The sequence below is a fragment of the Cyprinus carpio genome, chromosome B11, assembly GCF_018340385.1.
Source record: "Cyprinus carpio isolate SPL01 chromosome B11, ASM1834038v1, whole genome shotgun sequence".
NCBI classification, from domain to species: domain Eukaryota; kingdom Metazoa; phylum Chordata; class Actinopteri; order Cypriniformes; family Cyprinidae; genus Cyprinus; species Cyprinus carpio.
Window position 1 is genome coordinate 14,070,291 of NC_056607.1, and position 22,894 is coordinate 14,093,184.

The window sequence follows — 22,894 nt, forward strand, 5'->3', positions numbered from 1 at the left end:
TGTTTTCACGTGAAGAAGTTTTGCGTAAAATTAATATTTGCTAATAGTAGACTGGTAATCGCTAAGTATGACCTAATGTAGACAAAGCTGCATTTCCCCCAAAGAATCTCTATTGGCATGTGCTTCGTGAATGAATAATTTAAGTGATACATTGTTCTGTGTAATTCAAATGCAGCCTAATCTCATATCTCCATATCTCATTTTCGTTCCCTGAATAGCTGAAACTATAACAATAAATAAAGTGTTTTACCTATAAGATTGTGTTTTTATTAACGTCTACCCATACCCCCACCATAAAACTACCCCTTACAATGATGCAAAAAGAGTAATCATTGTTGTACAATGTGACAAATTTACTGCACACGCATAAACGCGGACTGAATGAGAGGGGCACATTTTATCCATCCCTTTCTCCCCCTTTTGTGAACGAGATTTATGCACATCCCGAATTGAGCCAACCCTATGCTATTGTTTTCCTATATATTGTTTTATAGATTGATAAAGTACAGGCACCGAAATTGGCATAGATGGAAAAAAACAAGTAACATTCGTCGTGGGGCCTAGATATAACGGTTTAAGTTTTAATTATGCAACTTTTTTATTACTCTGTTTTGGAATAAATTATTCAATGCCTCATTCATAACGCACAAAAGGCAGTTTTTTCACCTCTTGAATCTTTGTAGTGAACCGATTCAAAAGATTCGAATCGCTTCTAACAGGGGTGGGGAACGTTGATCCTGGAGGGCCTGTGTCCCTGCAGAGTTTAGCTCCAACGCTAATCAAACACCCCTGAACAAGCTTATCAAGGTCTTCAGGATACAGGTAGCCTAGCCTTGGTATTTTTTTTTTTTTTTTTTTTTCAGAGTTGGAGCTAAAGGGTTGACCCTCCAGGATCATTCCACACCCCTGCTCTAAACGAAGGTATATGGCCAGTCTACTATTAAAGCTGTGAATTTTCCATATAGGCTAGGTCTATTTTCTCTAACAACAACACGTCTTTAAAATACTTTTAATACACAGTTTTTAATGAGAACAGAATCTGCCACAGCAGTTTATGTCCATATTCAAAATATTATTATAATTTAAACAAAATATTGGGTATGCAGTTGTGGCGCTATATGATATGAAGTTCATATAAAATCATACAATTTCTTTCTGTATCAGTATTGAGCTGTCACCAATGTCCCGCCCACAGTTGAAATACAATTGGTCAGAAGTTGAAAGTGGGAAACTGCTTTGGAATATGATTGGTTGACTGAAGTTACTAGTATAATTCTGACGGGTTCCTAGCAGTTAAACTGTGTACGCTCGTGTGCACGGTGTGTCTGTCGAGTCAAGAGGGGGATACTAGTTTGCAAAATCGAGATTATAAAAGGAAAGTGGACAGCTGCCTAGAAAAGAGAAAGAGAGAGAGACTAATAGTAGCTACATATGGTAAGGACACGGACCTTTACTTGTTTGTGAAAATAACAATTGATGGCATGTTACTGCACTGCTCACGGTGTGTTGTAGCCTATAATTTGCAGATACAGCTCTATAAATGTAACTTAATATATCAGTAGGCTACACAGTTTCGTATTTCTGTCTCTACATTATAGTTTTAGGCAACGTGCTTAAATGCGCGTGAATTCATCTGGTGAAACGTAAACCTGTTTATTTAACTACTCTTAAATAAACACTCACTGGTTGCACTTATATTCGTTCTAATACTTCAATCCAAGTTACTGCGAAAATGGAACTGAACTAATTAAGTCAGTTCCGTGTGCTGCGTTAGTTTGATCAGAGGTTACTTATTACCTAGAATTCATCATGAGTCTTTACTCATTATAGTACGGAGCCCGGGAGGTCACCTGTAGGAGAAAAAAATGCAATCCGTGGCGACGGTTGTGCAATCCGTCCCTTCAGTTTGTAAACCGTACACACGAATTCTTAAACCGTTCCCTCGGTTTAACAAATCGTGCCGACAGAGTAATAACCCGTACCCAGGAATTTCCAATCCGTGCGCTCAGATTTTGTAAACCGTACCTTCGGTTTTTAAATCCGTACCCACAAATTAATAATCCGTGTGCACGTTCCCTCGGATTTGTAAACTCACAGTTTTTTGGCCCCACCCCTACCGGCACATTCATTTGTGTTTATTAAACATTATTTTTCACAGTAGCCTATGAGACCATTATCCGCACTCAAAAATAGTCTCCTTTTTTAACGTTTATTTTACATTAATCACCGGACAAGATTCAGACCCCTGTGTTTTATATCCTAAAATAAACGTAGAGTTTCGAGAGAGGGTAAAAAGCAATACAAACCAAATAATGTGGTTATTGTCATTCCTTTGCTCTCTAACTGAATGCAATGTTATATTAGGCCTAATTATTTAATACTAACATTAACAGTGAAGCATGCATCTAACTCTGGGGGAAAAAGCTTATAATAAAATCACCAAAATAAGTCTTCATGTTAAGAAAGAATAGTACACAAACACATTTCCAAAACTGTAAAAGGTCATTTAAAAATAAAGCATTGATTTTTATTTAAGACAATCATTTTACTGTCTTAAGTGCACTAATTTATTTAGCCTATAAATTAAAATAATAATAATAAAAATAGCTATTATTTTTATTATTATATATTATTATGCAGGTTATGCATAAGAAGCTTTTATCCAAAACGACTTACAAAAGAGGAACAAATTACTCCGGAGTCAGTCATAATGCCTGGTTTATTATAAAATAATAATTAAGTGCTAAGATTATCACAAATTAAACAAGATTTTGATGCACATCTTTCTTATTAAATTGTTGTATTCCACCTCGTACTACACTTGATAGAGAATCACTTAAGACACTTTGCTGTAGGCCTATTCCACATAATAATATTCAATAAAACAGTGTGTTATCACGTAGGCTACCTATGAGCTTGCTGCATGCATCTGTGAGTACAGTTTACAAATCCGAGGGAATGGATTCTGAATATGTGGGTATGGTTTATTAATCCGTGGGCATGATTTGTTAAACCAAGGGAACAATTTAAGAATTCGTGGGTACGGTTTAAACTGAGGGGACAGATTGCAAAACCGTCAGCACGGATTGTTTTTTTTTCTCCTACAGGTGACCTCCTGGGCTCCGTACCTACGGCAACAAAGTCACAGCTGTACATGCTGACCAAAAACAAGGCTGTAAACATAGTCTGGCTTGTGACTCCTTCAGTCTTGTGTGCTTCAAATAAAAATATTAAGTTTAATGTTCATGTAGCCTAATGTTTATATACATATTGCCAAGAATGCTTATAAGCCTTAGCTAATGTTTGTATCAAGGACAGACACGCGTTTAGTATACTTTTTTGTAAAATTAATTTTTATTTTATTATTTATTAAATGGATCTTATTTTGTCATGTATAATAGACTTTTAAGTGTTTATATTAAATATATATTTACTGTTAATCAAGTGACAGCAAGCATGGTTTCCAAAAAGCTTTTTGGCCTAAACCAGACACTGAGTACAATGTGTTTTGACATCATGATTAGCAATGTCTTGCACAATTTCCTCAAGAGATTAAGTTGTCCGATGGTTTCAGTTTTTATCTCTAGTGTAATACTAGAGAGGAAGACTGCGCCGGGGAATCTCTGACGCCAGAAGTTGTGACCTTTGTCGTTATCATGAGACTTCATTGTCATGTGTTCCAGAGCGGAGATCAGCATGTTGTTGTTCGTCGTCTCCTCTGCGGATTTCCATCTTCTTAATCCCAGACTCCTAAGAGATAGTTCACCTAAAAATGAAAATGATGTCAATATTTGCCACCCTCATGTCATGTCCTAACCTGTACGACTTTCTTTTTTTCTGAGGAACACAAAAGAAGATACTTTGAAGAATGTTGGTAACCGAAGCATTTTCGTTCTTGTTGACTTCCACTGTATGAAAAAAAAAAAAAAAATATATATATATATATATATATATATATAAATTTATATATATATATATATATATACATATATATATATACACTTAAGACATTTCTCAAAATATCTTCTTCAGAGTAAGTAAATGATGACAGATTTTTCATTTTTGGGTGAACTAACTCTTTTGCGCTGACCTTTTGGCGAGGGAACTGCAGGTTGTTGTTTCATGAATTGATGAAAGGCTATTATTTATTTAAATGATCAAATAATTTTAAAATAAAACCAATCAAAATAAAACCCTTACTAAATTAAGATGAAATGTTTTAAAGTTTACCTGCATGTCATTAACCAGTATCAGAGAACAGTGAACATGTAAATGTATTGTTAAAGAGGTCAAACCTGCTTTACATCATTTCCTATCATATATTTTGATTTAAATCTACAGTCTCCAATATCGTATGTCAGATTTACTCAGCAAAGGTGGCATTTACACAGATTTATGTGCAGTCACATTTGTGCTCAGAGGTGGCAGAAATGCATTTGTACAACAATCAAAACTATATACTGTATAACTGGGGCCTAAAGTTGGTGAGATGAGGCATAATTTAGTCTGGCTTTTATATTATGTCTTTTGACATTGAATTTTGAGCAGGCATGGAGCAGCCTTAACTTGGCTGTGTAAAAACACTTTAAGTGTCTGATCTGAGTGTAATCTCAGCATGTAAATGAAACCCTTGCTCTCAAACTACTGAAAGTATTAACGGGGTGTATGATAATATTACTCTTACCACCAGGGAATGACCCCAAGTAATGCGTGACGAAACTGGAAGATCATGTGTCAGAGTTATCAAGTATCAAACGTGCTTCTTTATTTAGGTGCTTCTTCTAACTGGAATAAAAATCAAAACCTGAACGTTAATGCTTAGATTGGCATTGGATGATTTAGACCAAAGGTATTTGTTAAAAAGTGGCACATTAACAGGAATTAGGCCATATCCAAGTCACAGAGTCTCTGACTCAGGTGTGGAATGAAATGTGCTTTCTCTCTCACACACACATATCCGCAAATAGTGTGCATTCGCTTTCACATATTAGCACAGTGGCAACCAAATGCTTTAGTCATACCAGGGAAATGCTTTCGTGCCTTAAACAATTGGATGGTTCACAGGATCAGTGGTGTATTTCTGACTCATAGCTGTGGTTTACTGCCTTGCTGAAAGGTAGCATTTGAGACTTGGTCTAGGAATCTTGGCATATTTTGCATTGTATTGTATTTAAACTTCCTTTTTCTTTATGAGGATGGAAAACGTTAGAAATGATCCCAGATCAGCCTTTAGTAAATACTAAAGCAGGTATAGGCTATGGGAAAGAGGCAATGAATCCATCCTCACTGTTGATAGAATCAGCACTTTGGCACTGTACACCTGCGCCTCGCTTCGATCTGGGGTAGACAGATGGTTGAGATGGCCCTCAAGCCAAAGCCCTAGACCGGATACAGGCAGGTCTCTGAGCCTCCAGCCAAACTTTCAATGAGTCATGTCACTGGAAAGCGAAGTAAAGGGAAGAGTCCATTGTCGTTGCTGACATGCTGTTGGCATCTACTTGACTGCACATCTGCTCGGGCAGACCTGCCAGGAAAGTGTCTATGAGTCTGGCTTTGGATAGAATTATGCCTGAAGACCATAAGTGCATTTACTATGAATATGAAGAATGTGTGTAAAGATAAATTTGTGTCCCGTTCCTTACCTGTTACCACATGATTTTTCCCCCTATTAAAGTAATGGGACATCCCATAAAACCCAGGATGTGACATCATATGGATCCTTTTTACTGCACAACCAAGTGGAAGAAAAATATGCTGTATAATTCTAGTTTATTTTCTCTATTTCTCTAAAATTCTAGCATTGAATGTTTTTTATCCACCTCAACCATTCAAATATTTTTACCAACTTTATTGTAAGAAAAATGATCAAACTATTATTTTTCTTTAATTAATGGTAAATATATACATTTATCAATTATACAAACCAAAAATCTAATCTAAAACTAATTAATCCTGTGCAAAATGGTGTTACCTTTTATATTGGTTACATTTCTTTTATTATTTTTTTTCTTGCAATAAAATAGCACAATTATGTTTTTATTTTATTTTTATATTGTTCTTTGAAAGTACAGATGCTGTGTGTGTATTTTACTTGATTTTATTTAATTATTCTTTTTTAAGAAAAGATTTTCACGTAACTTAATTTTCATACTTGTGAAAATTAAAAAATAAGTATCTGAAGTATCTTAAAGTAGGCTGACACTGAGAAAAAAATCTTGAAGCCTCTTACTGTGTGTGTGTGTGTGTGTGTGTGTGTGTGTGTGTGTGTGTGTGTGTGTGTGTGTGTGCGTATTATTACACACACTCATAATATCTGTCTCATCATTTCCAAATGACACCATAAATTAGGCTCATAAAATGTTTTTAGTAGATGCCAAAGGGACTTGTGCTTTCCAAGTTGGAAGAAATTTTTGTCTTTCTGTCAATACCCTCATTTGTTACTCTCCCACCCTTTTAGGGTCATCAAATGACAGGACTTTACCCCTCTGAGGTCGTGAGAAGTGCGTCTGGCCAAAAAAATTCTGTTCAATATGCTAACTGTGCAGCTCTGGGTGTGAACATGTTTGGACTGGTCATTTTGTGGTTAATATATTTTGTCATGTCTGAATTGTGTTTTATGTGCTTGACTAATGTGGGGTTTGGCTTAAAGTGAACATATTTGTCTGCTGTTCAGATGCCACAGAGGCCTTATGATAGATGCCTGGCTTTGACAAGACTCAAGATAATTGGTCTTTCTTGCAGCCAGATGACAAAAATAAATGACATAAACTTTTACAAAAAACACTAAGTTACATAATGATTTTTTTTTGGGCTGTCAGATATCTCTCGCTCTCTTTTTAATTATTAAATTTTTCTGTGAATTCATCATAAATTGATAATACAAAAAGCCCCAAAATAAAGATTAAATGTCACTGGAATGAAGAAGAGGAAGCAAAGACATTATTGCATATTTAAAAAATACATTCAGATATATTTAAAATACTAGTTTTATTACATTAAACAAATTACTGTTTTAAATTTTATTTATTTAATGTATAATCATTTATATTAGTTTCCATCATTAATATAAAAATTATGAATTTATATGTTTGTGTGTGTGTTTTGTCAAATCTTCATGTGCAAATTTTTATCATCAAATATTAATGTGTGAAATTTAATAAAAAAATCAATGCACGTGTATGTTAAGCAATACTGTCTGTTGTACTGTATTGTGACTGTATTCTAATCTGGCAACTGAAAAACATGATATGGGAGTGGCCTTGTACAAGCCCCGCCCTCTGCCTTGTAATGTCCTATTGGTAGGAATGAGAGGGCGGAAACTCACCTCTAACCGTTCCCTCCCAGTTCTAAATGAAAGCCCATTGTGGAATGCACACATTCTCTCTCTTACATGCGTATACTCACACACCCTCATTCTCCCTCACGTATGTTCATCAGGTCTCCTTCCTGTTTTTCACAAGTTCCTGCCTTTTTACTGACGCTAGTGTTGTCGCAGACTGGAAGTTGTTCAAGCTTCCCAGGAATCATTTGTTTAGGATTGCTAAATAGGAGTGCTGCACTAAAGAAAGCGCTTTGAAATCTCCCAACACATGTTTGTTGTGAAGATCGAGCTAACCATGCTTTGGAGCTTATTTCCTAGGTGTAGCTGACGTTGGGGGGTTGGAAATTTGGCTTGGGGTGAGGTGAAGGGGGGCTGGAAGAGGAAACCCCATTCACACAGAGATCACCCAGCACAAGACACGCTGAGCCGAGAGTTTTCTCTAGTCCTTGGGGAAAACTAGCTTCACAATCTTCTCCTGATGGAACTCGGGAGGACAAGCATTCCCAGGGTTCCCAAAAGCTGCTGAAACACTTAGAAAATTTGGTTTAATTATGGAATCACTGAGGGAATCTGTTCTTCATTTAACATATCAGATGTCAACATACAAACGAGCCACACTGGATGAAGAGGAGCTGTTGGACACCGGCTCCGATGGGATCTACCACACCTCTACCATGCAGGTTTGTTAAACTATTTTTATAACTTATGTTTCTTGATGTATGTGTACTGACATACGAGACTATTCATTGAGCTAGTGATCATTTTTAAACCAAACTCTTCAAAAACAACAAATCTTAAGTGATTCCAGTGGAAGACAAGAGCAGTGTCTCAAGTTACTTCCTCATGGTTTTCCTGTCAAACATCCGCCGTGTGTTAGCACTACTGAATGTAGCCTAACTCTTACCTCGTTCTGTTGAAGCTTTGTTTTTTTACCCAGAAGTGTTTGTTCTGTTTGTATGCCTGACACTTCTGTTTACTTCTCATAAGTACATAATTGATTTTTTGAAGTCAAAACGAATGCTAGCTGCATTTTTGCTTTTAAATTTTTGCATCACCAGATGCTGTTGTTTTTGTTTGTTAGATCCTAATGAGTTTTAAAGCACAGGTAAAATAATGTGCATGAAGATTTAGAAGTAATAAATTGCACTTGACCAAGTTAAACAGGCCGGATATTTGTCGAATATGTGTTTTGGAGGAGGCGTGGCTTTGAAGAGTGATTTGCAGGGAGGGTAGGACCTTATGCTTTCAAAGCTAGCTTGCTATTGCTAGCATCTCTGAAATCACCTACTCTACCTTTACTTTAGATGTTACCACATGACATATTTTTAGATTACCTGAATAAACATTTTTGACTGTCTTTCTCTTTTTGTTATAAAAGTGTTTGCATTAAAAAAACAAAAAAACTATTTTCATTAAAATCTCACAAATGACAATTATTCATCAATATCTGCTCTATTCAGTAAGCTCATGTATATGGATGCCATTTTAAAAAAATTTGCAGCACTAATGTTTGTAGCTGTTCTGCTGTACCTCGCAAGAAATATTACTGAATATTTCGCTTGTTCATTTTGAAGGTAACCAAGTAGATGTCCAGATATGTTCTTGTTCTCCCTCCATATTAGTGTGAAGTCTTTTTCATTTTTGTTAGTGAGAACCAGAATTTCATTATCTTTTAACCGCTCCTAAAAAAAAGTTTTTTTTTTTTTTTTTTTATGGGTTGGTTTGTTTATTGTTTTTTTTGGGTTTCTTTATTGAAACCATCTCATGGTCTGTTTTACTTTCTCCCTCTGCTCTCTTTGACCCTTGAGAGACCTGAGTTAGGCATTAAGGCTTACTGAAGCCACACATCACATACTAACACAGTTACACTGCATGCATCCAAACAAGGCCCGAGTAATTGCACATCTGGACAGCTGGCCACTTAAAGTGACTAAAAGCAAACTCTGTTGGCTCGGTAGGACTTGACTTAAGATCATTTATTTAGTTTCTCTTGCACCTCTTCTGTGAAGAGCTGATCAGTTATGAAATCCACAAGCCTTATTTACAGAATCTAAACCAATAAAGAATCAATCAGAGGAAAAGTTTCAAGCTCAAGGTTTGTTTGGAGTTTTTTATTCATTAAATTGAACAAAAGTGACAGTAAAGGGATTTACAAAGTATTTCTATTTCAAATAAATGTTTTTTTGAATTTACCACAGTTTCCTCAAAAATATTAAGCATTATTGGTGTTTTCAACATTTATAATAATAGTGCAGGGATACAGTTTTGCAGGGATAGTAATACATGTTTCTTAAGAACCAAGTAAGATTTCTGAAGTATCATGTGACTAGACTGCAGTAATGGTAATACATTACAAGAATAAATTACATCTTAACATGTATTACAGTTGTTTTCACAATAGTACTGTTTTTTTCTGTAGTTTTTGAACAAATGAATGCAGCCTTGGTGGGCAACTTTAAAAAAAAATTGTACTGACCCCAAACTTTTGAATGTGTGTATGTGGATATAATTTGATGGTCCAGATAATTTTGCATGGGAGCTATTTGCATAGGAGGTATCTAATTTTGAATATTTCTTTCCAGTGGTTAGGTTTGAATAGCAATGTGTTTGGCAGAACAGACTTGAGCATTGGCAGTGTTTCCTAGAAGAGAGCCTTTCCTAGAAAGTAGGAAGTTTAGTACTGTGCTGTTATGGGTAAGCTTCTTTCCTAAGGATTTAATGCTTAATTTGATGCCCATATTTCTTAAATGAATGTTCCGGATTCAATACCAATACGGCATTTGCGATATGCTATTGATTACCAAAGAAAATAATTGTGCTTACAGGAACACACTTACAATGAAAGTGAACAGTCCGCTGTTCCAGATAGGATTTAAATACAGAAATGTTAAACTCTTAGTTTCGTTAAATGACTCACATGAAGTATTCAGCAAAAATCTTTTTTTATTTTTTTTTGGGGGGTCATCCTTTCATTCTTTATTTGAAGTGGGAATTTGATCTGTAAGAACTGGAGCAGAAAGACAATAGTGTTGGGTCCCACCAAAGTTTAATATTGTTGTTGGACACGATCATGTATCATTTTCCCATGCAATATAATATAAAACCTGCACAGTGTTATACAAAATGTTAAAGGTGTCACTTTCTTTAAGAAGCACAAAATACACATTTTACCCTCAAGGACCAGTTCTTTGCCAAAGATCACCCCTTTGGAGTATGTTTCAGTGTCATTTGCGTCATCTATGTAACATTGCTCATTTGCAGGGATATTGATTTCAGTCTTAACCCTTATTTTGTAATAACTTAACCCTTATTTTCTCATAATGTGATTGTCAGGTGGGGCTGCAGCGTGGTCTGGGACTCCGGTGCTGGGCAGAAAAAACCCATGTTGAGAGGAAGCTAGTGGTCGTCGTGTGTGCTCTGTCTGTGGCTCTGTTCATTTGCATCATGACTTTGGGTCTGCACTATAAAAAATGTGAGTTGATGGTGCAAATATTACATTCACATGTGTTGTTAGCATGAATGTTTATGGTTATGGTTTGTGTTCAAAACTCAAAATAAATCTAGTATGTTAGTATGTCAGTTAGTATGTACTAATTTTAAATAACAGTACTTACTTTCTAATTAGCTTTTACATATATTTATACATGTATGTGTGTATAGAATTGTAAATTTAAATGTATTATTAAATGAATAACTAATATAATAAAATATGTATATAAATTATTTAATAAAGTTATGTAATATATTATATCTTTATTGTAACATGATTTTACATTAGTAGATATAATAGTACATACTAAGGTTTATATTTTATATATATATGTGTGTGTGTGTGTGTGTGTGTGTATATATATAATACACAAACAAATTATTTGGAAAAAACATACTTTCTGTACTATCCTTCCATCTTAAATACCTGAATTAAAGTTTAAATGCCTGAATTAAATCAGGATTTGCTCATAGTCCTTCCTGTTATATTTAAGATAGTATATACTTTTTTTTTTTTTTTTTTTTTTTTTTTTTTTTAGTTATGACTGTATATGCTCTGGACCTCCCTTGACTCACTTTTATTGCAGCTCAAGAGTTATTATTGCAGACTGAACTGAATGCCACTTCCTGCTATTCAGGCATCCACTGTTGCCCAACCATGACAAATCGTTGTATGAAAGAACAACGACTTTGTGTCAGACTGTTTACCTCCAGTTTCCTTAGCCTCCCTCAGGCCTCCAATTTCTTGGCCTTATCTCTTCAGATTAGGAGCTAGGGATACATCTTTTGGGCCAAATGTTTTTCTTAGAAGAGCTTACAGTAAATCTTTTCTCTCTGCATCCACAAGCTGAATAAAAACAGTGCCCTTTAATCCCAATTATTTCCAATATTAAATGTAATCCTTGCATAGCCTCAATCAATGGAATCATGCCTAGCCTCAAAGCCTCCAGGCCAAAATGAACACAAAGACATACGTACTTGTAAATTAAGTTTTCTTAACATGTCTGAGAATATCTTTTCACAGATTAAAATATAAAAATGCAAATGACTGTTGTTATGCAGACATAAATATTTGCCATAACAGCTCACATATCACCCAGATGTGTTAATGACTTTTCAGTTTTCAATTTTTGACAGTTAGTATTCAGTGAAGCGAAAACACAGTCTCTTGGGTTTAATCGATGGCTCTCCACGGGTCACTGCAAAAGACACCGTGTGGCCTCTTCATTTGATCTGGATTCGGAAAAAATACAGTTCTTTTCTCAGAAACCAGATTTTGGCATCAACCCTTGATAAGTGAATAGTTCTAGATGGGTTCATGTCCTGGGATCTTCCTCAAAGAGATGTTCAGAGCATATTTACAAGGTGCAGCTTGAATGCAGTATGCAGCGCACCTTACCCATTTATGATGATCATATAGTGTATAGTGTAGAGTGAAAGAAACATCGGGAAGACTTTCTTATTTGTTTTGGCAGTTATATAAAATCTTCTATTGTAATGGATGCAGCAGTATATTTATATACATATATTGTTTTAACAGCACATCCGGGAATGTGCCTGTCAGAGCCTTGTGTTAGTGTTGCAAGTACGGTCTTGGGGGCTCTTGATCGGTCAGTGGACCCCTGCCAGGATTTCTACAACTTTGCATGCGGGGGATGGATGAGGAAAAACCCGTTACCTGAAGGCAAGTCCCGCTGGGGTCCTTTCAGCAACCTGTGGGAACACAACATGGCCATCATGAAGAACTTATTAGGTAATATTTGTATATTTTATTAAAAAAAAATATGAAAAATTAATTATGTATCCACAACATTCTCAATTATTTTTAATTAAATTTCTTTTTAAATATAATTATAATTTGATTTAATATAATTTAATATAATTTGATATGTTTTTTGTTTTTTTGCGATTTACGTATATTTTTTTACAATTTACGTAACGATGTGTAATCGTTTAGTAAATAACTTGCTCTGTGTCTGAAATGACTTGCGTCCTTTTATTTTTGATTTTGAATCATATATTTCATTTAGAACCGTATTTTCAATGAGGTCTCAGACTTTTAGAGCCTACTGTACAAATAAAGCAGTAATGATGTTGCATCTTGAAAGGCTTCTACTAACTCATAGGCTTGTTTCACTTTGCTTTGAGGATTCATGAAGGTTCTTGTCATTGAACTTTTCTTCATTTGTTAAATTCAGAGAATACCAGCATGAAGAGCCTGAGCAAAGCGGAACAAAAAGCCCAGTGGTATTACCAAGCCTGTATGAACGAGATTAAAATTGAAGCACTCGGAGCAAAACCACTTCAGGATCTCATCAATCAGGTGACCTGAGATGCACGCACAAACCTTATTTAATAATATGAAACTCCAAAGATCTGTTGTAAATATATTGGCACTAATGAAAACCTGCTTTTACTCTTCTTCTGGGATATAATTCTTAATAATGAAAGATTGTTTTTCCAGACAGGAGGTTGGGGCTTGAACGGCCCGTGGGAGAAAGATAACTTCCAGGAGGTTTTACGGACCGTGTCAGCCAACTTCCGGACCTCCCCCTTTTTCACTGTTTTTGTCAGCACAGACTCAAAAAGCTCCAACAGCAACATCATCCAGGTGGGAACACTTATAGTTATATTTTTTTAACACAATTCTTAAATGTCAAGGGGAACCTCTGCTGCACTGTTTTAGATATCATATTTTGTTTTATGATGGCTGTCAGAATATATTATAACAGGCTTTATATCTTGATGCATGCCACTGTAGCTTAGCTTGTGGAGTGATAATGGAAACGCAGCTGATGCTCTGATTCCTCTCTTTCCACAGGTGGACCAGTCAGGATTGGGACTTCCCTCTAGGGAATACTATCTCAATAAGACAGCCAATGAAAAGGTAAACTTTGTTGTTTATGAACGTGGGAAATGTTCTGCTGTTGTCTAAAGCTTGTGTTCTTATTCTTTTGTCAGTATTTAAAAGCATACTTGAACTTCTTGGTGGAGCTTGGAATGCTTTTGGGCGGCTCAGAGGAGACCTCTCAGAAGATGATGCAGGAGATCATAGACTTTGAAACAGCCCTGGCAAACATCACAGTCCCTCAGGAAGAGCGACGTGACGAGATGAAAATTTACCATAAAATTCAAGCCAAAGAGTTAGCTGTGAGTACTGCTCGGTTACTGTGCTACTGTCCTTAAACATTTGATAAAAAATACAGTAAAAACAGTGAAATATTATTGCAAGTTTTTTATTGTAATTTATTCTAGTGATTGCAAAGCTGAATTTTCAGCAAATTCAACTATAACTCCTGTCTTCAGTGTCACATTATTCAGAAATGATTCTAATATGCCGTTTTTTTCTTTGTTGAATAGAATTCAGTATTTATTTGAAATAGATTTTTGTAACAAAGTATTTGCTGTCATTTTTGATGAGTTTAATGCATCCTTGCTGAATGAAGTTTTCTTTAAATAAAAATTATACAGACTCAAAACTGGGGCTTAAAACAAAACCAGTTGAGAACCACTCATTTAAATGTTTCCTTCAATGAGAGATACATCTAATATATTGTGATTTAGTAAAAAGAGAATACATTTTTCAGAACATGCAGTTATGTTTCCTTTGCTGGAGACATAAAAAGTATTTTTTCATTAATTGTCATGTTGCATTTGATATGAGATATCAGTCATGTGTTTGTGTCTGTGCTGTAGACATTGGCTCCTGCAGTAGATTGGATGCCTTTCCTCTCTGCAGTGTTCGCCCCTGTTGCTCTAAATGACTCTGAACCCGTGGTTGTGTACGCTAAAGAATATCTCCAGAGAGTCTCAGAACTCATCAGAAACACCAACAAGAGGTAAGCCAACATTATCTAGAATTGTGTTGTTTTTTAGGCCAGTCTATGTAACTGACCTGTATTGTCTGTTAGCTAAGATCAAAGCTAATGTGTCTTCCCCAGCGTATTGAATAACTACATGATCATGAAAGTGGTGCGGAAAATGGTGTCCATCTTAGACCAGAGGTTCCAAGATGCAGAGCAGCGCTTCCTTGAAGTCATGTATGGCACCAAGAAGGTGAGAAATGAAGATCAAAGCTGCTGTCTGTCAGCCCAAGGCACTGCTGCCTCTGAACGAGTCATGTTTTTAGTCTTTATTGCCAATGTAAAACTTTCACAGTCAAAGAAATAGTTCACCCCCTCCCTCATCTATCTGTCTGTCTGTCTATCTACACACACACACACACACACACACACACACACACACACACACACACACACACACACACATATATATATATATTTATATATATGTATGTATATATGTATTTTTTTAAAACTGTTTATTTGATAAATTGACGTTTGACTTTATGCAGAGTGATACTGGCAAGTTACAAAAAGCACCATACAAGTATCATATAAGTGGTCCATATGACTTGTGCACTATATTCCAAGTCTTCTGAAGTCATACGATAGCTTTGTGAAATAAAATTTGAGAAATGGATACACATTTTGCCATTATTCTCAATTATTCATTATTCAATTCTCCGTATTATGAAGCCATTCAATTAAAAAAATCTTATGTCATCTATGTCAGGTTTGACTTGGAATCCAAGCGCTTGGTTGTTGTCACATGACTAACTGTCAAGTTTGAAAATATGAGATATAAGAGCTATACACTACTGTATTACTGTATTTTTGATCACATGAATGCAGTCTTAGTGAGAATCAAAAATCTGTATTTTTCAAACATCTGTATTTAAAAATGCAGTCTTAGTAAATTAAAGAGAAATTAATTAAAAATCTCACTGACCCCATGTAAACTTTTGAATGGTAGTCTAAAAATAATACAGGATTAGAAACATTTGGGCTAAGTAAATGATGACTAAATGTTTTACATTTTGGGGGGTGAACTACTACTCTACACTGATTCTTCCTCTTACAAGGATCATTTGGTGCAGAAATCATTTTATATTAAAACAAAATTAACTAGTTATTAAAATAGTCAGTGTGCTTAGTCAGCATGAGAGGGAAGCGATTTGTTGCCCTCGTCTTCTCTCTTCTACTCCTCCCTCTCTGACTTCATTCAGATGAAATGGTATTAGTGGTGTGTATGGAGAGGGAGTGTGTTGTTCTGCAGGGAGCCCGGTTATTCAGACTCTTATCAGGAGGAGATCCTGTCGCCCCGGCCTCACTTTCCGCTGGGGTCAGGCTGAAATAACAAACCAAAGAGCCTTGGACCATGTGTGATGGGTAATGATAAGAGATAGAGAGAGGAACCTTAACAGCGGTCACCTTCAGCACAGTTTGGTATGTTATTGTGGGTGTAGCTTTTATTATTGCATTGAAAGTGATAGTCCAAAAATGAAACATTTACACACCCTCATGTTGTTCCAAACCTTAATGACTTTCTTCTGAGGAACATAAATGTTAAGCAGAACGTTGACTCTGCTTTCTCTAAGTGAATGGTGACAAGGAGCTGTCAAAACCCAAAAATATTGTAAAAGTATAGCAATATCTGTGCTGGATTCCGAGACTTTTGAAGTCACATGACAGCTTAAAATAGCTAAATTAAGCCATTATTCATTGATAATCTTCACATCTTCTGTCATTATTTACTCTTGTCATTCCAGACCTGTATGACTTACTTTCTTCTACAGAATACAAAAGTAGAATTATGACAGGGTTTTCTTTTTTGGGTAAACTATCCCTTTATAGTTACTATAACATGAATTCGGTTGACTAGAGAGAGAGAGAGAGTCACTATTGACTTTCACTGCATAGAAAATAAAACATCTTGTTTCTTTTTGTGGTCTTATGGGGAAAATATTTACACTACTGTTCAAAAGTTTAAAGTCAGGTTTAATGAAAGTAAGTGATGACAGAATTTTTATTTTCACTTAATGACTCATTTCCTTAATAAACTAAAACTTTGTTTTGCCGTCATAGTCTTGCATTAGGAGCTATTAGCTGTTATCTCTAGTGCCTCAGTTTCTGAGATGGGAAGTGGAATGGGTGACGAGTCCTGTTGCTGCCCGTCTCTGGGCGTCATACTCAAGCAACCTTCAAGAGAACAATGAAATCTCTTGTTTTTCTGATAAAGAGGGAAAAACCCTTCTGTTTAGCTTGTTACATGCAAATGTATGTCTTAAACAAGTTATTTCTGATCATTTCCTCAAGCACTAATAATTCCTGTGGTGTACAGATGGAAACTAGACTGTATGTATCTGCAGAATTTCAGACCTGTAAATTGTTTATGAAATATCACCTTGAGAAGACTTTGGTGCAAATGAGGATATTAGTTGTTAATATATCAGTTTTGTGTTTTCCAGAGCTGCATGCCACGCTGGAAACTTTGCGCCAGCGACACAGACAGCGCTCTGGGCTTTGCTCTCGGGGCACTCTTTGTCAAAGCTACTTTTTCCGAAGACAGCAAAGCTTTTGTGAGTGTCTTATGATGTTTTGCACACCATCCCCATCTTTTCCTCCAGGCCTTTACACTATATTCTCAACTGAAATGTTTGTCAGGTTGAAGATATGGTCTCCGAGATCAAATGGGCCTTTGAAGACAGCCTGAAGACTGTCAGCTGGATGGATCCCGAGACAAAAAAAGCAGCCAAAGAAAAGGTGAGAACCAAGAGCACAATCCCACATGATGTTTTTCACTGCTGTCACCTGCAGGGATGGATCTTGCTGAAATCAACACCTAGCTAAAATCTCAGACCTCTCCTAATATGTATTAGCTTTATTGTTGTTTATTTAAAAATTGGCAAAAAAAAAAAATCCCATTAAGCAACAGAACTATATAAAGGTTTTTATGCTTATTTATTCTCTTTAATGCCACCTGGCGTTAAAGTAATGAAGTGTTCATTTTCTTATTCTTGTTCAGGCAGATGCATTATACAACATGGTTGGTTATCCAAAGTTTATTATGAACCCCAAAGAGCTGGACAAGGTGTTTAATGACGTATGTATACATTTTCTTAATTTCTGTTTGCTTTTGGTTCATGGAAAATAATGTGGTTTGATGTTGCAGAAAGCCCGAACTGACATCTTGCCTCTAAACTGTATTTCAGTTTGATGTTGTTTCAGATCTTTACTTTCAAAACGTCATGAATTATTACAACTTCTCTGCACGAGTGACCGCTAACCAGCTGAGAAAAGTCCCCAATAGAGATCAGTGAGTATCAGTTCAGCTCACACACAAGATGATGCTGACACACACCTCTTAAAGGGATAGTTCACTCAAAACTGAAAATACCATACTAAAGAATTGTTTCATATTTTGAATCGGCTTTGATTTTTCTACTTTGTTATTAGCTGTTTTAGTAATTTTAGCACTTAAACTTATTTTAGTTAGTTGCAAGGAGTCAGTTTTTTAAAGCTTATTATTCATCTAATATTTCCATTTCATTTCAGTTACCGAAAACAATTTGTAATAGTTTTTGTTTTGTGCTTTAGTCAGTCATTTACTCACCCTCATGTCATTCCAAACCTGTTGACTTTGTTTTTCTGTGGAATACAAAAGAACACAAAACAACATCAGACCCAGAGTCATTTTCCAAAGTATCATACAGAAAGTCATGCAGGTTTGAGGGTGAATAAATGATGACACAACTTATTCAGTTAATGTGTACACCACTGATCAGTGTTTTTCTGTCTGTGTACAGATGGAGTATGACTCCACCTACAGTTAATGCCTACTACAACCCCACAAAGAATGAGATGGTACTTCCAGCAGGCATTCTCCAGGCTCCTTTTTATAACCATGCTTGGCCAAAGTAAGAGGCTCCCACTAACAAAACCTGTCCTGTAATAGTGTTATATCACTGAGCTCATCATATTATGTCTTTTTTGTTTTCTAGAGCAATGAATTTCGGTGGTATAGGTGTGGTTATGGGGCATGAGCTCACCCATGCCTTTGACGATCAAGGTAACAATGTTATTCTCTCTAAATCATTACTTTATATTATTTCGGATTGTTAGATCTCCAGTATACAAGATTTATTCAACAAAAAATCAAATGTGCCACACTGCCACTGATTCAATAATTAATTTACCTTTATATTTTAATACTTCGATCATGTTATTTTTATTAATTATTACATTTTACCAATTAAATTAAATATTGATACATGCATTTAATAAAAAAATTCTCATGTACAGTATAATATAAATAATTGTATCGTCCTTTATCATTTGTAACTATGAATATGTTAAAACACATCAGCTTGTATTACAGAAAACTGTAATGTGTATGTGAACATTTACCAATATATGTGTGTTTTAAAATGGTTTTAAATATGTCCTACAGGAAGAGAGTATGATAAGGATGGGAATTTGCGTCAGTGGTGGCAAAATTCTTCAGTGGAGGCTTTTAAACACCAGACCCAGTGCATGGTGGAGCAGTACAGCAACTACAGTATAAATAAAGAACCTCTAAACGGGAAACACACTTTGGGAGAAAATATTGCTGACAATGGAGGCCTAAGAGCAGCTTATAAGGTTTGTGAAGATCCTGTTGTGGAACAAGACTTGGCTGGAACTAGAATTTAAATGGATCTAATTCAATCAACAGAATTGTTTGGTTCATCAGCGAGTTATAAAGAGATGAGACACCAGTGGTTACTTTCCATAACATGAAAACAGCTACGGCGAATGACGTGTGAGAATCTGATACGAAAGGCATAACGATCTCTATATTTTTCTCATTGGCGGCTTTGATAGCTTTGGGGCCGTCGTGATCCCATCTCGCTGGAAAGCCTCGCAGTGCAACAGGTGGCTCGGAATGGGCCGCTCTACCTCCAGCAACTCGGATTCTTTCCGTTGGTTGAAAAGTCATAGGTTACTGAGCAGATGCGCAAAGCATATGGCCAGAGAAGACCTTGTGTTAACCTCTGATGGAGAAGAAAATAACCATTGACACGAGGGTTCTGTTTATTTAGGATCCCAGCGAGCGCTGTAGCATGCAGAATTATTAGCGGACTAATGTTTTCACACTTGCTTTGCAGGCCTATATAAACTGGATCGAGAAGAATGGTGAGGAGGCCACTCTGCCTGCCCTTGGAATGACCAATCATCAGCTGTTTTTTGTGGGATTTGCTCAGGTTTGTGCCAGTATTTGCTTACTTGTTTTTGACTTGTTTTAAAGGATTTTACTGGTCACAACCTTTGCAAATGAAAGGTGTCTGTTATTTGCCTGTGTTTTTGATCTTTGCTAATGCAAGAATCATTATTACTTGATTTTATCATTTACCTTGGATGTGGATTGTTGAAGAGAGGTGTGGTTATACTATTACTTGGAAAAATAATAATTGTAATAATAAAAATCCTGATATTTTAAAAATGGAACTCCTACTATAGGAACCTGATTTTCATTGTGGCTTAAGAGTGAGCTGTTTTATTAATGAAAACATAAAATATTCTAAAATACATTTAAACTAAAATACATTTTCATAACTTAAACTATCTATAAAAAAAAAACTACTTTTTTTTTAGCCAAAAAAATATTTAATTGTAGTTTTTGATACATTGTGTATTATAAAATTTCAGACTTGTGATAAAGATAAAATTGCAACTAGATTGAAATAACTAGACTGTTATCTGTATAACAAATTAATAAATAGCTGGGGGAAAAGTCTAAAATACATTTAAATTAAAATAATTTTACACAAACTGTCTTGTAAGTTTTTTTTTTTAAAGATTTTATTTTATTTTATTTTTGGATACACTGTATAGCAAAAAGAAATTAAGATTACACTAACTTGATTGTTAACTATTAAAAAAACAAAATAAATAAACAAATAGATACATCATAAAAAATAACTGGAAAAAAAGTTAAAATATATTTAAACTAAAATACATTTTCATGACTCAAACTATCTAAAAAAAAACTTTAAAAAAAAACATTAAGTATTTATTTGTTTATATTGTATATTATAATACTTCAAACCTTTACAACCTGCCAGTGTTAAACATAAAAATCCAACGAGATAGCAATAACTAGACTGTACCAAGAAATGTACCACATTTTTAACTGATACCAGTTAGTCAATAACCTTTCCAGCCCTAAAATACTAAAACATAAATAACTGAAACTAGAAAAAAAAAAACTAACATTGATGGAGTGTAAACTAACAAAATTAAGACTAAACTGAAAGATAAGATAGAAATAAAAACTGTAAAATGTAAACAAATTAAAATTAAAAAATTGATACTAAATTCCACAAAACCATAAAATCAGGGTAATGACTTTTGCAAAGACAAGCACCACTCACCACTTCTTCAAAAATGTAATAATCTAGTTTTGTCCTATTATCGTCTAACAAAACCCTTTGTTTCCTTTTTTGTAGGTGTGGTGCTCAGTTCGGACACCTGAAAGCTCTCACGAGGGCGTAATTACTGACCCCCACAGTCCATCACGTTTCCGGGTCATTGGCACCATCTCCAATTCCCATGAGTTCTCTACACACTTTGGCTGCAAGGCAGACTCACCCATGAACCCCAAACAGAAGTGTGAGCTGTGGTGACAGTGACTCATACATGGGGGACCGAACCTGGAGCTGTTATCGCTCAAAAATCCCAAACATCCATCTCAGGTTGCCTAATCTAGACTGCCAAAAAGCTGGTGGATTTATAGTGGACTACAAATTTTCCAGCTATTACTTGCCTCTTAATGGGGAATTGGTGTAAATAGGGACTCCAAGGAAGTCTATATAATGGAGTTTTGTTTTTACAAACATTCAAAACACTGGAAGTTAGTGGTTAAATATAATGAGAGAAGGAATTCTCCTTTCTGCAAATGTTTTCTTTGAATATGTGCCTTTTGAGCAAAGGCTTTTATTTTTCTAATTGGAAATAATATTTATGTTCTCTGTATTACATTGTTGGTGTTTTTTTTTTTTTTCTTCTTGTCTGTAATGTTTGCCAATTCTTGCACAACACATTATTGTGCAATATTGTTAGATAACTTTAATACATAGATTGACAAGTTTTATAAGACTGTTCCATCACATCTTATTTGTTGAATTTGCCTGTACAATATGAACTTGAATTCAGGCAAATAATTAGATTTGATCAATCTCACAATGTCACTTAATGTCAAAAGAAAAATAGATATAGTAATGAATAATATGTAGTTGGACCACTAAACAAGAAAATGCCTTTAAAACTATGCAAATGTGGGAATTGCTGGGAATTTTTTTTTTTATTACACACAGATTCAAACTGCCCTTCTGCCCTCAAAATAAATAGGAATTATAGATAACACTTCACAATAAGGTTTCATTTGTTAACATTGGTGAACATTAATAAACGATGTTAACACCACCTTGTTAAACTTTTGGTCAAAAATGGCCGGCCTATAAAAAATTGTGTAAATTTCTCATAATGCTATTACATTGCCAAATGTTGGATTCAATCATTTATCAACATGTTTTCTTTCAGTTAACACAGGTTTTGTGTTTGATTTTAAAAATGATTTCTCAGCCTCACTGACTGAGATCTTATTCATCTCAGTCAAGTGAATATTATATAAATTTATTTTTCCACTCAAAAACTGATGTGCAGAACACCGAGGCCAACGATCAGTCAGTTCCAAAAAGAAATCCAATCCCTGTATTTGGATTTGTTTATAATAAAGAATAATGACAAATTTACAAGCAATTTTTTTAAAAGGCTTGTCATTTTTGACTGGGAACATTAAAATATGTATACGTTTTTCAGCACATTACAAGAGTTAATATTTATATCTTTTATTGTTAGTTCATTAACTGATGTTAACAAATTGCCATCGCTGTCATTTTCATTGATGACTGATTCAGCAGTAATTTTGCGGTTGGAAATATGACCGGTAGATGTCGCCACATTCACATATATTAATGGCATCAGAAATGCCAAATCAAAACGCAACCTAATGTTCTTATTATTATGCTCCTACCATCTAACCCAAAAATACATACTTCACATCATAGGCAAACGTATATATTCTATTTTATTCGAACCTTTCTCAAACGTTAGTAACATTTGAAGTAGCCTAGTCTTTCTACTGTAACCAACATTTGGGCGGGACCCCTTTTAAAAAGGTGAAACTGCAGTTTTATATTTA

General features: G+C 35.2%; 1 protein-coding gene across 1 annotated transcript; it reads left to right on the forward strand.

The window, feature by feature from the left end:
- The first annotated feature begins 1,291 nt into the window (after positions 1–1,291).
- Positions 1,292–21,666, forward strand: LOC109085798 (endothelin-converting enzyme 1-like). Its single transcript, XM_042734040.1, has 19 exons — positions 1,292–1,434; positions 7,438–8,001; positions 10,655–10,793; positions 12,351–12,563; positions 13,009–13,133; positions 13,275–13,421; positions 13,632–13,697; positions 13,772–13,960; positions 14,507–14,649; positions 14,752–14,866; positions 17,121–17,231; positions 17,317–17,415; positions 17,678–17,755; positions 17,865–17,968; positions 18,459–18,569; positions 18,654–18,721; positions 19,103–19,293; positions 19,800–19,895; positions 21,141–21,666. Exons 2-19 carry the CDS (start codon positions 7,873–7,875, stop codon positions 21,315–21,317), a joined length of 2,301 nt encoding a protein of 766 aa, XP_042589974.1. The 5' UTR covers positions 1,292–1,434; positions 7,438–7,872; the 3' UTR covers positions 21,318–21,666.
- Positions 21,667–22,894: the final 1,228 nt, after the last annotated feature.